Here is a 23,198-nt window from a genome sequence, read left to right on the forward strand (position 1 = left end):
GTATTCTTGATCCAACACATGATTTAAATGGCTAAATTACCTCCTCAACATGTCTTGAAGTTCTCCAGAGGCCACTTCCAGAGGTAGTGAACTAATCATTTTATTCAGGTGTGTTGACCTAGGCTGATATCTAAAACCTGCAGGACATAGGCCCCCTGAGGCCTGGAGTTCCCCCACCCCTGCTTGAGTGCATCACCTTCCCTCAACAACAACAGTCCATCTTTGACCAGCCATGACATGACACATGGAGATTAGAAAACATGATATCTATTCACAGAAGGTTACACATCTGTTCTGTTCCTGAGTAAATGCTACCTGGGAGTGAGATAGGGCAGCACTACAAAAAAGAAAAAACACAAGAGGGCTTCCCTAGCTGACTTGAGATCAGTGATCACGTGTTTACAGTGAAACAGTCTGAAGGGGAAAACAGAGAGAGAGGTGATCCTGGAACAGGGGAAGCAATCGAGTTCTCTCTCTCCTCTTCCCTCTTCTTCCAAGGTCCAGAGGTTTTCAAGTCGAGACAAAACTAGAGAACACGAGCTCACTTGACTGATTGTGGCGCCACAGCTGGGTTTCACCCCAACATGCTGATCCCACGTCAGCAAAGAGCTCTTTACCGCTGTGAATTGTAGCTAACCTTGGGTATTTACAGACCTTGGCAGGGTGTCAGCATTCAGGAAGGTAGACTTGGGGGGGTTAAATGTCAGACGTAGAAAAGCCGTACCCTGGAAGTACTGACATGCAGGTCATCGTCGAAGAACTTGGTCTCTATGATAACATTACCACTAGAAAACAAAGACAAGTGTCAGCCTTTAGTAAAAGTGAAACATAACAGAAAATTCACTACAACAGGGCAAAAGATACATGAATGCTGCGCAACTTTGTACAGCTGTGACTGGTAGAATAAAAGGAAACTAAATGTGGGACTTGACTTTAATTATGATTAGCCTGCGCTTCCCAAGTCATCTGTTTAAAGATGACCTCCGGGCGCACTGAAAGAAGAATGTAGGGCTGCTGAACGACACTTTGTGCGGTTTGAAGCTCAGCGACTGGATCTTTTATGATTCAGTCGCTGAAAATCCACAAGGCGTCTACGTGCAAATGTTCAGATCATCAGAATAAAATGCAGGTATGTAAATATATTTCAGCCAAGAACATAAGACCACTTGTGTGTTGATGTACACTTTGTATCGCTATGGAAGCAGGCCTGATGTAGCTCAAGGCCAGATAAAAGCCTAGCACAGCTCTATGGCATTAAAACAGAGACGGTCCAAGTACAGAAACACAAAGTACAGGAAACATCTGAGCAGAGACTCACGTTAAAACATTGGCTGGCATCATCTGGGACTCTGGAGCCGCTTCTATCAGAGACTGCCATGTGTTGGTGGAGTTGGGGATAACGAAACCAAACTCAAAGAACCACTCTGGACAGAGAGACAGAGGGCTCAATGCTGCTGCTCTAGCACACACTATCATTGCTATTACTATACCACCATGGCCTAGATATTAGTTCACAGACATTTCTCTTCTCAGGTGGAAAACAGCAGCACAAACATGTTATGTGGGTGTGGATTGTGTGTTTTCTCTCTGGAACTGTGCAGCAGGGTGTCAGGGGGATTACTGTACTGCAAACACAGTGAAACAGGGAAGTGACGACAATGCACAACAGGTTCCAGGGCTGTGAGCTGTCTGTTCTTCTCAAACCGCCTTCTAGTAACCCTGCACAGGTTTTCCTTCTTTCAGATTTCAACTTGCTTGATTATAGAATCTTATAATTAATTTGCTAATGAATTCACAAAAATACATTTTTATTTGATTTTAATTCTGAGCATTTTATCATTTTTGTTTTTTTCATAATACTATGTAGCAACTGTATTCATTGGTTAACCTTCCTAAGACTACCAGGCCTTCATTTGTCCCTACACATGGTCAAAACAACAAAAAGCTGTTAGCCTCCTAGTAAACGCACCTATAGTATCAATTTCAAAATTGTCTTTTTCTCAAGTTCTCACATTCACAAGATTTTCAAAAAAAAACAACAAAAAACTGACCAAGTCCAAGTCATTGAGATTTGAACTTGTCTGAGATTTTTAGTAGACACAGCTATGGTATCGATGCAAAGTTTCTTTTTTGCCTTGTTCTTGAGTTCTTGCATTCACAAACCTGGGTGACCTCTCACCCGCCCACCGTGGTGACGACATAACGCAGTCAGCCGATTACAGCTGAGGGGTCGAGGTTAAGTGATGATGCTATGTGAAAGGGAGGTTTACTTCAAACATGTTAACATCTTCAAATAGCATTTCACTGCTCACTCTGTGGGTAGTAATCACTTTTAAGGGAATAATATTGTATTTTGTATATATTCATTTTGGTCTTTGTTTTTTTTTTTTAACAAATTTTAAACACATTTTAATAAACTTGACATAATTTGGAGTAAAATAGGTTTAATCTTACACTGACTATATTATATGAGACAGATAAGATATGGATAACATATAGCCCTTTTCCAGCAGTACCTAGTCGACTCCGTTTTTAACATGTTCCGTTAGCTACTGGTCCCTGTACCACATGTGGATAAGAGGATGTCTGTAGAACCAGACAGGAACATGCAGGGCTCCATTCATGTGGAAACGAACACTGATCTGTCAGTTTTCACATATTACCTTCTAAACACTGTCCTTTGAAGAAAACTTTCTGCTCCAGTCTGAACTTCTCCAGCTTCTCTGAGGAAGAAAAGTTGAGCTCTCTGGACACTGCTTTACACTTCAGGATCTTCTTTGGGACACGAGCTGAAGAGACAGATATGCCGTATATAATTAACTCTGCTTACAACAGCTAGGTACGTAACACCAGCATTCAGTGTTTTCATTTGTGGGCCCAGGACCTAAGACTTTATAGACATAATTATACAGGCTACAGGTCAGCATGTAGGATCAGATCAAATCTGTCAAGGCAACTGACCCCTCGTCTGCCCTCCCTGTGCATTCATGCACCTTGTAGAACAGAGTGTATCGTGGAAGAAGTGGCGGATAAAGATGGAACAAAGCAAACAAAAGTAGCAAAGTGGAGCTGAAAAGCTAAGACAGAAATGGTAAATGGACTGGTTCTCTTTTCTACTCTACTGGGGCACTCGGAGCACTTTACATAACATGCTTCATTCACTTGTTCACATCCATTCATACAAGAACGTTTTCCATGCTTATGTGCTTCCATCCAACATCCACACTTCGACGAATTGTTAGCATCTTGCCCAATGATACTATGGCATCCAAACCAGAACAGGCAGGGATTGAACCACTAACCATCTAATTAGCACGACCGCTCTAGTTCCTGAGCTATAGCCACTCTGATACAAGAAATGGAAGCAGCAAACTGTGTGAAATTAAGCGACATGTTAGTTGTTAGGGCTGCTGCTACACTGACAGCTGTAGTCCTAGCAACAACTAGTAACCAGCCTTTGCAGTCACAGGAGGCTGCTGCTGCTCACACTTGCTGTGGAGAAGTGCAGGAGGAGAGACCGCAGGCCCAAGAACAGCGCGAGAACGACAGGAAGGTGTAATTACTATGGTTTAAAAAACTGATGGAGGGATATGACGGGGAAGGGAGAGAGTGAAGAATAATGAATGGCTGATTTGCTGTCCACTAACAGACAAAGTTTAGCTTTTTACTGTCACTAAAAAAAAAAAAAGTTGCATAACCCATTGATCATTATTTCACTTCAGTAACTGAATTATCAGGTTGAATGGAAACCGAGAACAATTGTGAGTGTAACAAATTGATCAGGCTCCTCAGATTTGCGGGAAAATCTGTGATGACAATGGAATTCATAAAAGACTCCCTGCTGTCAGTGCGATATCGTGCTGTCAAGTAACTTCTTGAACAATAATGGACAAACACATTTTTTCTGCTTGGTCGTCCTGTGTTTTACATTATTTGAAGGCACAATGCCACAAAACATTTTATGATGGATGTGATGACTCCACTCCTGTTTACCTGCAACAGTCGATCCTGATAAACAGTCATTTCCGACCTTATCTGTCATTTACAAAAGAACACATTTATTGTTTGTGCTGCACACAATTTTCACTGGAAGAGTGAAACCAATTTCTTCCAATGTTAACTAGAGGCTGGTTTCTACAACAGGATGATTGAAAACCGCAAAATCACTTTTGGTAACATTAAAAGGTCAATCTGGTGTTTTTTGAGTGGCCCTCACAAACGCCTCTTCAACATTATAATTTTTAAACTTAAAATGATGTGAAAAAACGACTTTGTCTAAATATACAGCCTCTAAATAAACAGAGAGAAGGATACTGCATATATAGAACAATCAGTATTAGCTGACAATGTTGGCTTATGAGATGAGTGGGTTTTATTATGAATTAGTGGGTAAACCATCTGATAAACAGGTCTTGAAGATTTGTATTTATTTGTTCTCTCACAACAGATATGACTTGAGAGTGTCAAAAGCGCAGACATACCTTCGTGCTCTACTCCCGGTACAGAGAGGTCCTCCGTTCCCTGCCACAGCACTTTGCCCGTCTCTGCATCCCGAAGATTCATCCAGTTTCTAGCAGGAAACAGTTAAGTAACAGTGTCCTAACCAAAGTGAACGCACCACTCAAATACACACCGGTAGACTTACTGGGAATTTCTGCTGCAGTGGGAGATCTACAAAGCAGCTATGCTGTAACCTAGCGTGTACCTGACCTACACCTCCCTGTAAAGTCCCTACATGTCAGGTCAGCGCAGTGAGACTTTTCAACATGCATATTTTCAGGCTCTTTCCCTGTCGTGTTACCCCATTGCCAACTTTTTCAAGTGTTTGCTGCCAAATTCAAAATATTTGAAATTTTGTATTCGTATCATTTCCAATTAAAGATGATCTTTTCCCAACAAACAGCGTGTACTGTGAATAAAAATTATGGATCTGGATACTTCTACAACTGGTGTTTTCAAAAGGGACATGCTGCACTGGAGACATCAGCCAAAAACCAGTAGAAGCTTACGTGAAGGAACTGAAGCTGTTCTTAATGCGCCATGCCCTCACTTAATTCCAATCAAAGCAAAATGAAAACTGGCAGGATATCTGGTGAAGAAACACAACCTCTGATCAGCTCAACAATATTACTGCAACAACAGCAGTACTACAACTTAACACTGGTCAGCCATTAACACCAAAGCATGGTACCCTGGAACAAGTATTCCCTCAGACTTCATGAAGCCTGCATGCTGAATTTCCTACTGTAGTACAGAAGTGCTGACTGCTCACGTTAGAAACAACAGGAGGACAACAGCACAAACCCACAGAACAACCTTAAAACCATCAGAGTACAGATTTAAATTCTCAAGCACTGATGGCTGGAACATGTTGAAAATGATGACGTTACAACTTTTTTTGACAGTGTGTCAAAACACAGGTGAAAAGCAGACCTTTAATAGGCTACTATTATTATGAACAGTCATCTATCATACACTGTAATATGACCTTTGAAAATTTTCTCATAATGCACTTTCAACCTATGGTAGCTACAATTAAACCCCGCCCCCACAATAATCAGAAGAGGCTGGATGGATAAATTGATGATGAACAAAAAGCAATAATTTTATATGTAACCTAACCAATAGAATTCTGGAGTCATTTTTGACCAGGATATGTCCTTCAATGCACACAGTAAACAAATATGTAGGACTGCTTTCTTCCATTTGCGCAATATCTCTAAAATCAGAAACATCATCTCTCAGAGTGACGCTGAAAAACTAGTTTGTGCATTTATTACTTCTAGGCTGGACTAATGTAATTTGTTATTATCAGGGTGTTCTCAAAACACCTTAAAAAGCCTTCAGTTGATCCAAAATGCTGCAGCAAGAGCACTGACAGGGACTAGAAAGAGAGGGCAGATTTCTCCTGCATTGGCTTCCCTTCATTGGCTTCCTGTTAAATCCAGAATTGAAGTTGAAGTCCTGCTCCTCACATATAAGGTCTTAAATAATCAGGCCCCATCTTATCTTAATGACCTTGCAGTACCATATCACCCTATTAGAGCACTTCGCTGTCGCACTGCAGGCCTACTTGTTCTTCCTAGAGTATTTAAAAGTAGAATGGGAGGCTTTTTTCAGTTTTCAGGCCCCTCTTCTGTGGAACCAGCTTCCAGTTTGGATTCAGGAGACAGACACGATCTCTATGTTTAAGATTAGGCTTAAAACTTTCCTTTTTGCTAAAGCATATAGTTAGGGCTGGACCAGGTGACCCTGAATCCTCCCTTAGTTATGCTGCAATAGGTGTAGACTGCTGGGGATTCCCATGATGCATTGAGTGTTTCTTCTCCAGTCGCTTTTCTCACTCACTATGTGTTAATAGACCTCTCTGCACTGAATTATACTCATTATTAATCTCTGGCCCCCTCCACTGCATGTCTTTTGTCCCGTCTTCCTCCCCTAACGCCAAACAGTTGCAGCAGATGTCCGCCCCTCCGGGAGTTTTTCCTTCCCACTGTCGCCGAAGTGCTTGCTCATAGGGTTATGATTGTTGGGTTTTTCTCTGTATGTATTATTGTAGGGTCTACCTGACAATATAAAGCGTCTTGAGGTGACTGTTGTTGTGATTTGGCGCTGTATAAATAAAATTGTCCTCCATCCTTACTCCTGTATCTCCTCCATCTTCTCAACACTCTTTTCACTCATTACTCGATTTCCATCTTTATGTTTAGAGATTGAAAGGCTGCTGCACAATCTTTTCAGCGTGATCTCTCTGCAAGTCCTTTGTCCTTCCTTAGTCTCCAGCTTCACAAACTCACTATGAGCCTTTGCCACCTCTTTCTTTGCTGTAAACCTCTCAGTACACCTGTCTATTTTCTTCATCTCTGTGACTATCATACTTTTTCTTTGCCAACCTCATTCTTTGAATATTTTCATGTACTTCCTCATTCCATTACCAAGTATCTTTATACTCTTTCTTAAATACAAGGGATATGTCAAACACCTTCTTGACAGGTTCTCTCACCACTTCAGCTGTACATTCCCAGTCATCTGATAACTTCCCAACAAACCCCACAGCCTGTCCCAGCTCCTTCCTGAACTCTGAGCAACATGCTTCCTTCTTCAACTTTCACCATTTAATCCTTGACTCGCTTCCTCTTCTTAATTTCTAAAATCATCCTACCAACTACCATCAGATGCTGCTTAGCTACATTCTCCCTTGACACCACCCTGGAGTCTCATATGTCTTTCAGACTGCACTCAGGGTGAACATAAGGTGACCTTATGCCACCCTATGTTCCTCTCTTTTCTTGTATGTTTGACAGTCCTTTCCATCCTTTTTGCAAAATCCACTGCCACGTAATTTTCCACATTTCCTCCCCAACACCATCACCTCTGTTCCCATAACCTACATTACACTGAAATTAACAACTCCCACCCGCCATAGGGACACTCTGCACTGACAACCGTTAACGTCACATCTTCAATTTCCATCATCAAACTCATGATCCCACCTCACTCCCTCTTCATCCCCATAACACTGTTCACATCCTCTTCCTTAAAAATTACCCCCACGCCGCTTCACTTCCAATCTAAACCATGGTAGAATAGTTTGAATCCACCTTGAGTGCTTCCCTTGCTTGTTAATGAGCCCCCAGTGAAAAGCTGCTGCCTCCTGCACACACAATATATCAACCTTCCTTCTCTCCGTATCACCCAGCTCTCTCCTTTTACCAGTCAGAGTCCCTACATGTAGAGTTCCTACTCACACTTCTGCATTCATGCCTTTCCTTCTCTCTTACCAATGCCTAAAACACCTTCCCCTTCTCCTCTGTCTTCATCTTCAGACAACAGTAGCACAGTTTCCACCAGCAGCCTGTTGGCCAACCCCCCAGAGGAATGAAAGTCGTCATATTATGGGATTATTCATTAGTCATCTGTGAATAGTGTAATGAATAGTGGATTTCTTATACTGTTTTCGAATTTGCTTGAAGAACACAGTTCTACAAATGTGTAAGCTTTATGTCACAGATGTCCTTAATTGCCAAAGTTACTTTTCTATGTTTCTATAATTGCTATTATAATTTTCAAATTTATTGGATATAAGTACAACATGTTATTATTTTGATTAAGATGCCAAATCAGTTATTTACTTCCATTTTTGAACTGAAAAGGTAGTTTTAGTGGTCACATGTTTATGTGATTAGTAATTCATTTCTGACCTCCCAGAGAAGTCCACTCAATCTTCACTACAGTGAATACAGTCATTTATAGTTTGGAAAAAGGTTTTTGGCCCATTTGTAAAATATTTGTTATCTGTTGAGCCCTGTACATGGTGGCTGTGTGGCTTTTGTCCAAACAGTGTATATAAGAGACTGAGTGGACTTTCACATACCCTCCCTGTGGTTGGGTCTGTGCACAGTTGTCTCCACAGCCACTCCACTTGAAGGGCACCAAATGTACATACCTCCTCCAAGCTAAGTGTCTGCAGTTGACAGCTGTCCGTGGCTGAGTCTGCAAGGGAGTATAATCCCAGCCGTATGGGTCAGATCCCACTGACAGCACAACTCCATTACCTCTACTAGCCCCTCCCCCTTCCTTTGGCTTTCTAGTAAAGTATGCTGAGTTGAACAGTTTCACTAATCCCTCCATGCATAACCAGATCTACACCATCCAGAAGAATCCTCTTTACACACTACCAAAACAAAAAAAAGGCTCAGAAAATAAAAACCATCACCTCCACAAATGCTTTACACCCAATAATGTATGCCCTTATTCAATTTACTTCCAATCACTTTCTCACAGTCTAAAACCCATACACACTTCAGCTCCAATAACATCATACAAAATTATACCATAGCCTCCTGTGGGTCTGCTGCAGGTTGTGTGTGTGTGTGTGTGTGTGTGTGTGTGTGTGTGTGTGTGTGTGTGTGTGTGTGTGTGTGTGTGTAAATCACCAGGGTGCCTGCACAGACCCGTCAGAACATCGTTAATGAGCCCCCAGTGAAAAGCTGCTGTCACATTTTAGTCTGCATTTATTTTTTAAAGACATGTTAATGGCTCCAAGTACTGGCAACTTCCTAACCCCAACATTTATACAACTACTGACCTTTAAGCCATTTACACCAGAATTCAATAAGATTTGATTGTGGAGCTGCCAAAATAGCTTTTATAGTATTACATGTTAGGATAAACAAAGAATACAATTTTGATGTCCATTTATTTTGAGGTGATGTTCACAGCACATAACTGCAATTTTAGGAAACGGAGAGAACTTTTCTTTGCTTGAGGTTTTACCATCAATTACATTAGCTGCTTATATTTTGCCTTTAATTTACAACTAGTAAACCATAAAAAGAAGATGAATAGTGTTTTGAGCTGGCATACAGTTAAAACAAAGGTCATTATTTTACTTTTTTGATATCTAGAAAGATATCAAAAGATTGAAAAGCCAGCTGGAAACACTGAAGTACCAAACACTAGAGCTGTCTGCTTTAGCACAAAGACCGCTGTGTAGCTCTTTTAGTTGTCAGTCTCTCACAGCAGCTTGCTGAAATCTGACTAATCCTTCTAGAAGACTTCCTTCCAGTTCCAAGGTGTCTGAAGGGGTTTCGTAAGAACATCCTGGCCATTTAAAATCATCACATTTCACCATTTACAAATCTGATGACTACTCAGTATGGGACAAAGTGACATAACTTCACAAACACTACTTTAGTATTATATTAGTTAAACAGGGCTGTTGTCATATTGGACTTTATCTGTGTTACCATTACACTAAAGAAGGGAAAAAGAAAATTCTCTTTAGCCCATTTCAATAAGGACAGAAGGCAGTAAAGCTCCATTCCACTAAATCATGGGTTTAACCATTACCACAGTGCATCAAGAGGTCTGACCAAACAGTTAAAGGCATGCAGTAAAAGTGCTGTAGAAATGTGTGTGAATGTATAAATCAAGCCTGCAGTAAAAAGTGCTCACATAAAGCTGGTTCTTAACTGGTCAAGTTAACCCAGGATGTTCTAGTGTAGCTTCAAGCTAATTTACATGAAAGGGTGACACTGGCACAGACCATTAACCATTAAGCACACAATCCCCCCCCCCTTTCTTTTCTGTAGACTTTTTCTATAGTAAGATTTCTAATCTGGACATGCTTTTCAGTTTTTATGTTTTCTGAGCATCAGAAATGAAGTGTATTTGTTTAATTCTGTGCGACACAGGTTATAACATAGTTTTACTCGTGTGTTTGAGTGCTTCTAGGCATGTCCTTCTATTTTACAAGTGTTTTAATGATTGTGAACTGACTCAGCGCTGAGTTCTTATAAGATATAGGCAACCTAAACATCAGATGTGTGCTTGAAACACCTCCTTAGCTTCTGCTTCATGCTTATGTTACAGCATGTGTACACAAGGTGTAACCCCTAAAAATAAGTCTACAATGATAACCTACACATAAGAGACTATTGTGATACTACTCTACCGCACTTTTACTGCATGACTTTAATCACTTTGTCTTTTTTTTTTCCCCTTGGCTAAAAAACAAACAAAACACCAGCTTCAGGTTTAGTTTACAGACTGATGTTCTGACATTTGTCTTTCAAACTGGATGCTACAACTCAGAATTAATGAATCAATCAATGACATGTTGAGCTGCATCAAGCTTAAAGAGACTCAATTTACCTACCTAAATGACTGAGGTAACTTATGCTGAACACTTATCCTGCACAGCATCTCCTATTCTCTAATCACAAATCTGTTGCTCGGTCACTTTCTCAGACATGTGCTGGATGAGCGCTAACAGGCACACCAAAGAGGAATAAAATTGACTCACTACATGAGTACACATTTAACAGGTCATACTGCAATCTCCAATGTTGCTCTGGTGGTTAGCATACAAATCCAGAATAGCTGCGTGGAATCAAGTCTGCCATCATCACACAGAGAGGCGCACCTGGGTTTCAACTTCCAGCATTACGGAACCATACAGCAGTCAGACTATGCTCAACGCGAGTCACATACCTGTGAGGCGCTTAATAATAGTTACAGGAGGCACAACAGTTACTTCTCAGCTACCTGAGCAAAATCTCATCCTCATCATGTGCCACAGGTACTACAACTGCAGGCGAATTCACCCTCATGTGGAAGCTCATGTGAGCCCACAGGTCGTCATTCAATGAGCTGCTGTTGTGTCCGTTCAGACACTGGAACACAGCAACTATACAACTCCGTGCCCAGAGACTGTGGCAGGTTAGCTTTAGCAACTAAGCTTGTTGTACAACAACATCCATCCTGCTAATGTGGCTGCTGCATCCTGTCCTATGCCTTTACCCAGACAGCTAGCTATTTAGCTCATTGCTGTGTTTCTAACATTCGCGCAACACAAACAGGAAAAAGGATACAGTTTGAAGCCCTTCAAAATTTCCTTGGCCCTGTCTTCGTCTGAAGACATGTCCGAAATGGTTTGTTTTCGCTCCTTACAGATAACCTAGACTTTTCTGAAAAAAGACGGCTGCTGTTCACGTTAGCTTAACTACTTGGCTAACTACTAGTCAGAATTCACCTGAAATAACGTTCACTACTCTGCTGGACTGCAGGCTAAATCTGATCCGATAATGCAATCAGCTAAATATACCCAGCTAGCAAACGGGCTGCACACAGCCTAACCAGTGAAACGCAAGGGAACCACTATCAGCCAATCACAGGGAGAATAGCGAGCAAGGGCGGGACTAAAACGGATAAAGACGCGTCACCAGTGGCAACGCCACACACAAAGTATTACATCATTATTGCGCTGTCTGTGTGCTTACTTCTTTTATCATTTAAGCACTCACTCTCCTAAAACGCAAAACTAGGCGTGTGTTCAAATTCAGGGGCTGCCCTTAAAGACCGGAAGTGAGCGGCTGTTAAACTGGACCGTGTCCCCTACGACGCTCGGCTCTTGCTGCTTAGCAACCGCGACAGTAGACGCTGCATCCGTGATGGACGACCGAAATGGAGAAAATCTTTAATTTATGTCATTTATTTTACTTTTATTGGAGCAAAATTGTATTGTTTCGTGTAATGTATGTGAGAACACCACAGCCGTGCGCGGACTCCCTTTAGCCAACAGTAATGTTAACTTTAGCAAGTAAACTAGTTAGCTATAGTGTAGCTCAAGACACTCATTTCACTCATTTAATTTTGACGGTGCAAAAAATAATAGGTCTTATATTATACATATTTTATTATATATCCTGTACTTACATCAAAACGTAGCTCAGAGATAGAATTTAACTCAGTTGTCCTAAATGTTACATTTCAGTTCAAATTCAGGGTATTTAGTTCTAATTCGTATTATTTTAAACCTGTATGACTGTGTCACAAATAATTATATACTGCGACCCCTACAACTGTCTGAAAGCTTTAGTTATATTGAAGGGCAATATCCCTTAGTGACAGCTAGAAATATGTGATCCTTTTGTAGGTTTTAAATAAAATGCAAGGTAAACGGATGTAGTAAATATTCTTTTATTGGATGAGAAAATTGTGCAGTATAATTCTCTTAAGTTGTTAAAGACGGCTGGAAACTGTGGTTTGCACGCAGAATCCAAACAGGGCTGTCCTTCTCCAGGACCAAACAATACTAAAAACAGACATGTTCATTGTTGGTGGCAAATCTGTGTGTGCATACAATTTTACACAGTACGACTGCACCAGGCTTATGTAGAAGTTTTGAGCACCCCTTATATCTTTATAATTTGCATGGAAAATGGGAGATGGGTGCAGCAATTTACCATTTTTGCAGATGCTAAATCTTTTGATACTTATCTGGATTCATAATTTCATCGATTTTAACAAGATCTCCAACACCACTGGCTGAAATGCAGCCCCAACCATGAGAGAGCCTCCACCGTTTTTAACAGATGCAGGCTGTAAATTTTTTAATTTGGATCCATCACTCCATTGGGCCAGTTGCCACGGATTTTCAGTCCAGTTCTTGTGTAATGTGGCATACTTCAGGCTTTTGTTTGTTTACCTTTCTTAACAATGACTTCTTGAAAGCAACCCTTCCACTGAGACCATTTCTGATGAGGCTTCAGTGAACAGTACATGGATCAGCTGAAGGTGGAGATGCATCTCTCAGGTTCGAACCTGACTGAACCTCCTCAAATTATTTTTCTCTGCACGTGATCAGTTAGCGGTTTACAACTACACTTTCAAGAATTTTTGAAATAAAAGGAAGGTTGGAGATTGACCTATAATGTGCCAATACAGCTGGGTCAAGTGATGGCATTTTAAGTAACAGTTTGTCTACTAAGGTCTGTGGTGCATAGCCAATTAACAGAGATGGAGATGATCAGCATTATTGAATTCACCTGTGAGTGCTAATTTTAGCACGACTGGTGTATGTGTCGCGTTTTGTAGTACTGATCACTCAAATTCTGTAAGACTACAAGCCATACATCAAAACCATGCAAACTCATCAAAGAACAGCCCAGTTGGGATGTGAACCACAAACCCCTCACTGAGGCAACAGTGGTAACCACTGAACTTCCAAACCTCAAGTTTCTCCATTTAAATTTGTGAACTCATTTAAAATTTGGAAGTGGCTTGAGTGTGACGGTGTGTGAGACAGAATAAAGTGCTGGAGAATACTCAGCTGATTAAGCATTTTCACACACATGCCAAAGCTTCATGCTCCTTTCAAACAGAAAAGAATGGGCACAAGTCACCATTCTAAAATTTATTTTATACTTAAAGTACACATTTCTATACAAAAATGTATATGCTTTATTTCTGCTGCAGCGGTAATTTTACAAGTTCTTTGGTGATATTCATTCCTTTAGCCACAGTAGGCTAATCTACAGTCTGGTCTAAAGCCAAGCAGCATGTTATGTCTATATTTTGAGATTTCTACAAACATCTTCAGGTGTGCTGACGACCGAGATGGTTGCAGCAACATAAACAGATCTGATGAATGGTGACAAAGCAAAAAGAGAAAGACGAGGCTGGAATGTAGTTTCATGTTTTATTAAATGACTTTTACTCCTTCTTGGCAGCAGCCTTTCTCATGGCAGCCAGTACGTTGCTCAGCTCTTCTCTCTTTCTCTTGGCCCGAATGTGAGTGCCGATCTGTGAGGGGAAAAACAGTATAGAAATATTAGAAGAGCTCTGAGCTTTTCTGTTGTCCAGTCAGTGCATAAAAATCATATCCAACAAACGATCACAAAAAAGCTCAAGTCCTTATAAATGGCCAACACATTACAGATGGCTCATTATAAAACTACCTCACTGAAATTGTGAGAATGCACACATCTCAACTCATAGTTAGCAGTTGGAAGGCTGTGTAACATGGAAAATTATGAGTATAACCTCCAAATCACAAAACATGGTACTGATAACCTCAGTAAATAAACATGTTATGAAAACTGAGCTCATTTTGAATGTGATCGCAGCCACAAATCAGAAATAAGTTGGCGCAGGGTCACATGCAGCACTGTGTAGCATCCCCTCTTCTTCTAACAACAACCCACAAGTCCACCAGAGCAGCTGCGGGACTTGTGGAAGAGGAATGTTAGAAGATTCTTCTTCTCTGTTAGAGGATTCCAGCTGCTCAGCAGTTCTGACCCTGCTTTGTCCTGTTTTTGGTGCAAACTGCCACTTCCAAAGGTGCCGATTTTGATTAATATGACCTCAGCAGTTTTCCACTTTGCCTCAGTCTATCTTAAACTGGCTTTGGTCCAGAGAAGACAGCGGTGTCTATGGATCACGCTCCCATGTGGCTGCCTCTTTGCATGACAGAGCTCCAACCTGCATCTGTGGAGGGCACGCTGATCCTGAGCCCATGCACTGATTTCCACCACACAATCATGCCCGTTTTAAGGGACTGGTGATGCAGATATCCAACAATGATGATATTATGAACTACAGATGATGAATTACTCAAAGTCTTCACATGTTTACATTCAGAGACATTCTGAAAAACAATTTGTAGACGCAGTTTTCTGCAGAACGGTGAACCTCTGCCTCTCTAAGATGCTCTTTTAGACCCCGTCATGTGACTCACATGTTGCCAATTAACCTAAGTGGCTGCTAAATGTTCCTCCAGCTCTTTCTTTTTAGTCCCACTTTTTCAGCTTGACCCTGTTCGAATGTTCTGATACCTGCTGCTGCCATCAAGTCAAAATGAGCTCAGTTTTCTTAACATGGTACAATAATTCAGTTTAAACATAGAGCTGGGCGATAGAACGATAACGATATGTATTGCGAAATAACTTTTTCTCGATAGAAAAGTTAAACTATTGCGATAGACCTCACCGCTCGTCCTCTTAAAAAAAAAAAAAGAAGAAGAAGAAGAAGAACAGCCAATCCAAATTAAGTAGCGCAGAGCCAAACCAATCACAGCGTCACGTCACGTGACTTGTTACGTACAGCACAAGTGCCAAGCCGCACATGTGTATTTGTTTGGGAAGCAGCCGGCCGCCGTGCCGCCCGGGTAATGGAGGGACTAGAGTGCCGACTAGAGAAAAATCAACCGAGCGTGACCGAAGGTTACCGAAGAGAAAACAGATGATGGTTCCAATGCCGGAGAGATTGTCGAACGGAAGAGCCGCAGAAGTTCCGTAGTGTGAAGGTATTTCGGCTATTTCAAGTCTGACAAAAAACAGAGTAGCGTGCACTGTAAATTGTGCCGAAAGCAAGTCTGGAAATACAATAACGCGGTGCATGCTCAATGTCTGACTGGAAGCACTAATTCGTCATTCGGCTTTTGTCAGACTAAAGTAACTGTTAAAACTGTTTGAAAAGCTCAGCTATACAACAAGGAGAGATTGAGAATTTCCTTTTAGTTCTCAGTTCATTTGATATTGACAAAAGTTAGTCAGTTTTGTCTGTTCTTCTGTAAAACAAACTAAGATTTATTTTTAGAATTAATATTTTGTTTCTAAGTGGAATTGACAATTTAGTCTGTTTCGTTTGTTCTATTTTGAAACTTAAACGCTTTAGCGGCTGCCTTTTGTGTAGTTTGCAATATTTGCCTTTATTTATCTGAAAAAGTCTCATGTTCCTTAAGTACATCTACCCTGTTGAACTTATTATGGGAAATAAATATTTAAATCAAAACAAGCTGCTGATTATTTCACATTTTACTTGTGAGCAATGGCATATTTAAATCTTACAAATATAGTTATTTGGCTTATATCGTGATATAGATCGTTATCGCCTGAAATGAAAAAAAACAAACAAACAAAAAAAACCATATCGTGATATGAAAAAAATCTTATATCGCCCAGCTCTATTTAAACATGTAATATGTTTTATAAATATTATAAAGATAATACAACATTTGCATAATCTTTATTTACATTTTACAACTTGTCCTCACTTTTGTGGTTTGTAACCGGGCAAACACTACTGTGGTTTAGGCTGGCGAGTGCTTTGACACAAACTCACCCTCTTCTTGATGAACTTGAGGGCTCTCTTGTCCTTGGACACTTTCAGCAGCTCCATGGCTCTCCTCTCATACGGAGCAAACCCACACACTTCACGGATCATATCCCGCACAAACTTGGTGTGTTTGGTCAGACGCTGGGCAGTAAAGACATAAGTACACGTTAAGTCAAAGCATTTAACACCATTGACTCTATTTGGACATAATGTGATATAGGAATGTTGATGCCTGACAGATTATGCTTATGTGGACTGATTTACACTATGTGTCATCAAACGCTTCAGGTCAAGCCAGTCACAGAGTAAGTACACAAACTACTGTCTGAAGTGCAAATATATTTATCTTAACACTTGTAATATAGTCAAGTCTGTAAAGTCACTCAGCAAGAGATACTCACCCCGCGCCGGCGGCTGTGTTTGGGAGCAGTTACATTTTTGGTGACTGGGTGGCCTTTGTTAAGGCCAACAGCCATAGGATAACGAATAGCCATGTCTGCGGAGGATCACACACAAACATTAAGACAAGTGCAAATGATGAGGCTTTAACTAGCTGCAATCTCACATGATCAACATATCAGAACAAATACTTTAGTATGCAATAGCAGGAAGACCAACACCGACAACAGGCTCTTGTCTAAGCTCTATTGTAAGCAGTGATGGGAATAACGGCGTCCATCACTTTACTTTACTGCAAAGGTAGCTGTAGCTCAGGAAGTCGAGCAAGATGTAAGGTCAGTGGAATCAATTCAACCTCATTAAATAAAAAATAAAAAAAGCACTGTGTGATATACACACACAACAGACCAATTACTCTCGTTCAATGGATGCGACCTGCAGATTAGACAATAACTGTGTGCAAAAAGAATGTTAGCAGGAGCTTCTGGTTCTTTTGAGCGAGCCATTTGAAACAACACCATAATTTGGTCTCAAAAACATTTCTTACAGTGCTAACAGGACTCCAAATCTCCGTTTAACAACCACAATCTAAACAGGTCAATGTCGGTGGAAGCTTAACCATCACAGTTACACTGAGTGAACGCTGATTACTAAAATGTGCTCTGCTGCAGCCACCTTCAGTAAAAACTCTTGACTTGGACTCGCCATGTAAGACACGCGAGGTAGCCTGGAGCAATCTGCGATTTCATTTCCAATTTTGAGGGTACAAGCGACCTACTGGCGCTGATCCGTCACATCGGGCCGGTAAAGCTTTAGTGTCCACCAGACTGTGCGACAGCTCCCTATGAGCCAGCAGGTCTGCTCGCTGCTTTAGTTTCTCACTACAACAATATTCAGTCTGCGCTCGGAAGCACCGATTTCTACGCACTTAGGAACATAAGGAAAACGGACACGGCTGACTAGACGCCACATTTTCTTCAACTTCATATAATACGGTGCTACAATACTGAGCTGAGACGTAAAGTAAGGTTAGTAGTTACTAAACAGTTTCAACAAATCTTCTAAAACTCGACGGATGGCAAAGATTAAAAACGGCTTTTGGCTAAAACTTCTCGACATTAAAATCGTACCTGCTATCTTTGATGGCGGTCAGGCCGGAAGGACTGTTGCGTGAGCTAAACGGGGCAATGAAAGCGCTGACCCGGAAAACGCTTCTGTTACGCTGGCGTGACAGCGCGCCCTGCTGCCCGGGAAGAGAAAGCGTTTTTCATTTTAATGGGGTTTTCTCATTTCACTAATCTGTCTCTGGAATCAGTCTATGTACACTATGTTAAAGGTCGTTTTATTCCTAAAATGCATTTGGAGGTTAGAGGATGGTTAGAGGATGGAGGAGGCTGTGATGATGCACAGCTTTATCCTATGCAAAAGTGTTTCTAATCTTCACCGAGTTTGGTGCATCAGTATATAAAATCTATAGCTCTTAATATTCTAATACAAATACCATTGTTGTTTAGTGAGACTTTTGATTCTTCTTGCCCTAAATGTCTAAATGTTTTTTTCTATATACATTGAAGGAAATAATTATTCCCCCAGAAATCACTGTTGGTGAGTACAGTGAGATGCTTCTTGTAGTTGGTGGAAATGTGAACCAATAGATCCTTTGGGTTTTTTGGCTGCTGACACACAACTTCACACAGACAGACACACAGCTCCTCCTTACTAACAGCTGGATTAGCTAATGCTAATAACACTTAACAAAACGTAAGGAGAAAGTTCAGGGGTCAGCAAAGCTCCTGTTTTCAATAAAGTATTAAACAGTTTTCATGAATGTTAACCTGGCTGACACATATGGTAACATTAGCTGTTTAGTATTAGCATAGTCCAAAAGCAAACCAATCCCCCAAGACAACAAAAGGGGCATAGTCCAACACAAAAAGTTCAGAGGGCCAACCGCAGGTCCAACAGTTCAGCAATGGAACAGTTCAGGTAGGCAGCAACAATGGCGAAAGACTTTTGGTGGCCAGCAACGGCGTGGCATGACAGGTGACCAGCAACGTGCTGGCAGTGCAGATTGTGACTGAACTGGATGTGGCTTGGCAGATCATGGATGTGTAGGCCATAGCTTGGCAGGACATTGATGTGCAGACTGTCTCGCTCAGGCATGGCAGGTCGTGCACGGCAGGTCCAGGCAGTGCGCTGTCTTCCGGCTGGGGTGTGGCAGGTCCAGGTGGCACACAGATCTCCAGCTCGGTTGTGGCAGGTCATACAGTGTGCTGTCCTCCAACGTGGGTGCAGCATGTCCAGGCAGCGCGTTGACCTCCGGCTGAGGAGTGGCAGGTCAGATGGCGTGCTGTCCTCCAGCTTGGGCGTGGCAGGTCCAGGCAGTGCGTTTAACTCCAGGTTGGGCGTGGCATGTCAGGCACGGCAGGTCCAAACGGCACGCTGGCCTCTGGCTCAGGCATGGCAGATCCAGACGGCGCGTTGACCTCCGGCTCAGGTGTGGCAGGTCCAGAAGGCACGTTGTCTTCTGGTTCAGCCGCAGCAGGTCCAGGCAGCGCGTTGACCTCCGGCTGAGGAGTGGCAGGTCAGATGGCGTGATGTCCTCCAGCTTGGGCGTGGGCAGTCCAGGCAGGCGTTTCATTGGGAGGCATGGCAGATCCAGACGGCGCGTTGACCTCCGGCTCAGGCGTGGCAGGTCCAGAAGGCACGTTGTCTTCTGGTTCAGCCGCAGCAGGTCCAGGCAGCGCGTTGACCTCCGGCTGAGGAGTGGCAGGTCAGATGGCGTGCTGTCCTCCAGCTTGGGCGTGGCAGGTCCAGGCAGTGCGTTTAACTCCAGGTTGGGCGTGGCATGTCAGGCATGGCAGGTCCAAACGGCATGCTGGCCTCTGGCTCAGGCATGGCAGATCCAGACGGTGCGTTGACCTCCAGCTCAGGTGCAGCATGTCCAGGTGGTGCGTTGACCTCCAGCTCAGGTGCAGCATGTCCAGGTGGCGCGTTGACCTCCGGCTCAGGTGTGGCAGGTCCAGAAGGCGCGCTGTCCTCCAGGTGGGGCGTGGCAGGTCAGATGGCGTGATGTCCTCCAGCTTGGGTGCGGCAGATCCAGGTGGCACGTTGTCCTCCAGCTCAGCCGTGGCAGGTACAGGCAGCGCGTTGACCTCCGGCTCAGGCGCGGCAGGTCAGACGGTGCTCTGACCTCCTAACCGGTCCAAATGGCTTGCTGACCTCCAGCTCAGCCGCGGCAGGTCCAGGTGGCGCGTTGACGTCCGTCACCGGTGTATGGAAGTTTACCAGAAACCCACACACACAGACCAGTACCTCCTCTTTGACTCCCAACGCCCTCTGGGACACAAACTTGGAGTAATCAGGACCCTAAAACACTGGGCAGAAAATGTTCCCTCTAAACCAGAAGGGAAAAAGAGGGAACACACACTTGTAAAGAAAGCTCTTTTTTGATCATCAAATCAGCAAAGATGCACAGAAAAGAAGGTCAGACAGACAGGTCAACAGGACAACACTCGGCTGTCCATCTGCATCTTAAGGACAAAGGTCACTCTTTCGAGGATGTCGATGTTCACATTTTGGACAGATTAGACAGATTGTTTGAAAGAGGAGTGAAAGAAGCCATCTATGCCCATTGTGAACGACCATCTTTGAACAGAGCTGGTGGCTTATGACACCAGCTGTCTGCCATCTATAATCCAGTTTTGAGATTCCTTCCCAGACGCCTTCTAACTTAGAAGCAAAACCCAAGTTCACTGTTGCCGGTGGCCTAGCACAACAAACAGTACCTGTTTTAATGAGCTGACCAGGCCCAAAACACACAGTATCTGTGGCCACTGACCCCGAAATACACAGTAGCTGTGTAAGGCAGTGAGTTTATTTACAGTGATAAAAAGTGAACAACAATAGGTGACAATCCTCGCACTGTGGGTCCATGCTGATTCTCCATGAATCCCACACAGTGCTCGTGTCCGTTGTGTGAATTGTGACAACTGCAATTCCCGCATTTGGCTGGGCTCCCATAACAAACTCTGTTTCCAACACCTCGAGGAAAACACACATACGTTGTTGATGTGGCAAGCTATGCACACACAAAGTTTTCACAAGCTAATGAATGAACTCAACATCCCAGCGCAGGCTGAAGCTCAGCCACACAGTTGTAGAGAGGCTGCTGACGAAGACAATACACTGTAAAAAAAAAAAGGATTTTGGGGATTATTATATATTTTCAACTACCCTGCTAATCAGTTAATCTGGTTGAAAACATTCACAAAACAAATAAAAATGGTTCTAAAAAAAGCATTTCTGTTTTCTTTTCTCTTCTCTGAAAGTAAACTTCATGTTTTTGAAAATGACAAAATTGGTGAAAAAGATCAAATTGTTACATTAACAGAGTAATTATTGGAGTCCAATATCATCAGTCACAAATTTAGCATATTTGAATTACCTTTTTGGGGGGCTGCCATCTCCCCAGCCAGCATTTGCCTTGCTTTAAACTGTCTTATTTATAATTATTTATGATAAATAATCATGTCTTATTATAATATATAATAATAAGACAAGTGTGGAGTTAAAATGTTTCATCATCCAGTTCTGCCGAGAGTAGTACACTGTTCAAGGTATTGAGCCAACCTACATTTGAAGAGCTCCATACACCTTGATGTTTTAGAGTGAAGGGAATCATTTTGTACCTCGTTTGTGGTTTTGATAATGTCATTGATTAAAGATGTTGACATAATCATTGTTTGCCGTGTCTGAAAATAAAATCTGGTATAAATCTAAAAATCCCTAAATATGTGGGGGCTAATTAGTTAAACTGATCATTTATTAGTAAATATTAAGTAGGTTTAACAACTGTGTACTCAGAAATAATAAATTACTCCATTTCTATGAGTCTTTAGTTTCATAATCTACTTATGAGTGTTGGGCTTAAGGATGTGCATGACTGGTCGACTACCTGACTAATCGTCGCTTTCACTAGTTGGTACCAGACTTACTTGTTGTTTCATCATATTGTTAAAATTAGTGTGAATGCTGATTAATTGTTTTCAGTGTAGAGATCATAATCTTTATTATTATGTATTCCATATGTTTTGTGTATGCTATCGCCTTTAAAACCTTCAACTATGAGCCCTCTACTTTTCGACATGGGTGTTTGTCTTTTTCTCATTTCTAACATTTACCCACAAACCATAGTCGCCTTGGTCTATGGTTTGTGGGATAGGATTTACGCCTCTGCCATTAATCTCACCAAAGAGCAACCTCCTCCATCCAACTCTTCCACTGAGAACAAAATTAAAACAGCTCCCAAATTTTGTTTATAAATCAGAAGTGCAGGCTGTCTTTGCGCTGCCACCACATCCACATAATAAACTCTACAGAGTTAAAAAATATTTTTAGGATTTTCTAGGAGGCTGCTTATATTTCCATAAATGGACAATAACAAACAAACATAATTTGAGATTTTTGTTAAAAGTCTTGTTTAGCTTTTTTCAATAGAGGTAAATTCATGTTAATGGATTTGTGTTAATTTCATGTTCAGTATTTTCCATAAAAGCACAAGTTTATATTTAATGTGTCAATTAATTATAATTTTGGCACTTACAAGCGTTACTGTAATCCGATTACTTTTTTCAAGTAACACGTAAAGTAAGGGATTACTATTGCAAAAAAGTAATTATATTACTGTTACTTTCTCGTAAGTACGCTGTATTACTAAACTGTGATTTTGTTTGTGAGAATGTCTCATGACAATGACGTATGAGCGTGCGACATCTGTGGCAGCAACAGATGGGTGTTGCTGGAGAGAGTACGACCATGCAGCGTTTAAAGCTTGGAAGTACTGACATTACTTTGAGTTTGACTCTGAAAAAAAGTGACAAAAACCTTAGCGTCTGCTGTACACTCTGTGTGGGAAGAAAACCTCTTTCTACAGTGAAAAATTAAACTTCAAATCTGAGCAAACCCCCGGATCCCCCCATTGACATGAAAGCTGCGGCACCAGGAAAACCTCCACCGGCGCCACTCCTGCTAAACAGGTGAAAATAGATTTAAGAACAACAGGAGTTAGTGCCGCTGAATCTTTAATTTTATTTATTTTTTGCAGTGTTTTACTTTCATATATTTGAAATAGTGAGTGTAAACACAAAAAAAAACATTTTATTTTATATGCTGGAATATACAGGAAATTTCTTCAAGTCAAACACTACTGCATATCATTTAACTGCAATGCGCATAAAGTTAAAAGATTAAAATTAATAAAACAAGTTTTTAAAAGAGACTTCAATTTTATATGATGGATTATGCTCAAACAATAGAATTATGTTGGGTTTCATGTTTTTAAAAAGTAACTAAGTAATAAGTAGCTAATTACTTTTGGAAATAAGTATTCAATAAAG

At 41.6% G+C, this 23,198-nt stretch overlaps 2 protein-coding genes across 2 annotated transcripts; both read right to left on the reverse strand.

Annotated features, from left to right (window-relative positions):
- Nucleotides 1-23: 23 nt before the first annotated feature.
- Nucleotides 24-11,642, reverse strand: pde6d (phosphodiesterase 6D, cGMP-specific, rod, delta). The gene is made up of 5 exons (XM_026147665.1): nucleotides 11,376-11,642; nucleotides 4,482-4,570; nucleotides 2,664-2,789; nucleotides 1,319-1,424; nucleotides 24-785 (listed from the first exon to the last, which is right to left on the reverse strand). Exons 1-5 carry the CDS (start codon nucleotides 11,423-11,425, stop codon nucleotides 704-706), a joined length of 453 nt encoding a protein of 150 aa, XP_026003450.1. The 5' UTR covers nucleotides 11,426-11,642; the 3' UTR covers nucleotides 24-703.
- A 2,328-nt stretch (nucleotides 11,643-13,970) lies between these two features.
- On the reverse strand, nucleotides 13,971-18,012 carry rpl36 (ribosomal protein L36). The gene is made up of 4 exons (XM_026147918.1): nucleotides 17,931-18,012; nucleotides 16,803-16,897; nucleotides 16,408-16,542; nucleotides 13,971-14,088 (listed from the first exon to the last, which is right to left on the reverse strand). Exons 2-4 carry the CDS (start codon nucleotides 16,893-16,895, stop codon nucleotides 13,999-14,001), a joined length of 318 nt encoding a protein of 105 aa, XP_026003703.1. The 5' UTR covers nucleotides 16,896-16,897; nucleotides 17,931-18,012; the 3' UTR covers nucleotides 13,971-13,998.
- Nucleotides 18,013-23,198: the final 5,186 nt, after the last annotated feature.

This window comes from Astatotilapia calliptera, chromosome 17 (genome assembly GCF_900246225.1).
Source record: "Astatotilapia calliptera chromosome 17, fAstCal1.2, whole genome shotgun sequence".
Lineage (NCBI taxonomy): Eukaryota > Metazoa > Chordata > Actinopteri > Cichliformes > Cichlidae > Astatotilapia > Astatotilapia calliptera.

Coding starts and splice junctions, on each gene's coding strand:
- rpl36 (XM_026147918.1), bottom strand. CDS start 16,895: ATGGCTATTCGTTATCCTATGGCTGTTGGCCTTAACAAAGGCCACCCA. Junction 16,543..16,802: donor AACACAGCCGCCGGCGCGGG/GTGAGTATCTCT, acceptor TTTACTGCCCAG/CGTCTGACCAAACACACCAA. Junction 14,089..16,407: donor TCAAGTTCATCAAGAAGAGG/GTGAGTTTGTGT, acceptor TTCCCCTCACAG/ATCGGCACTCACATTCGGGC.
- pde6d (XM_026147665.1), bottom strand. CDS start 11,425: ATGTCTTCAGACGAAGACAGGGCCAAGGAAATTTTGAAGGGCTTCAAA. Junction 4,571..11,375: donor ATTTTGAAGGGCTTCAAACT/GTATCCTTTTTC, acceptor GTTTCCTGCTAG/AAACTGGATGAATCTTCGGG. Junction 2,790..4,481: donor ACCGGGAGTAGAGCACGAAG/GTATGTCTGCGC, acceptor CTGTCTCTTCAG/CTCGTGTCCCAAAGAAGATC.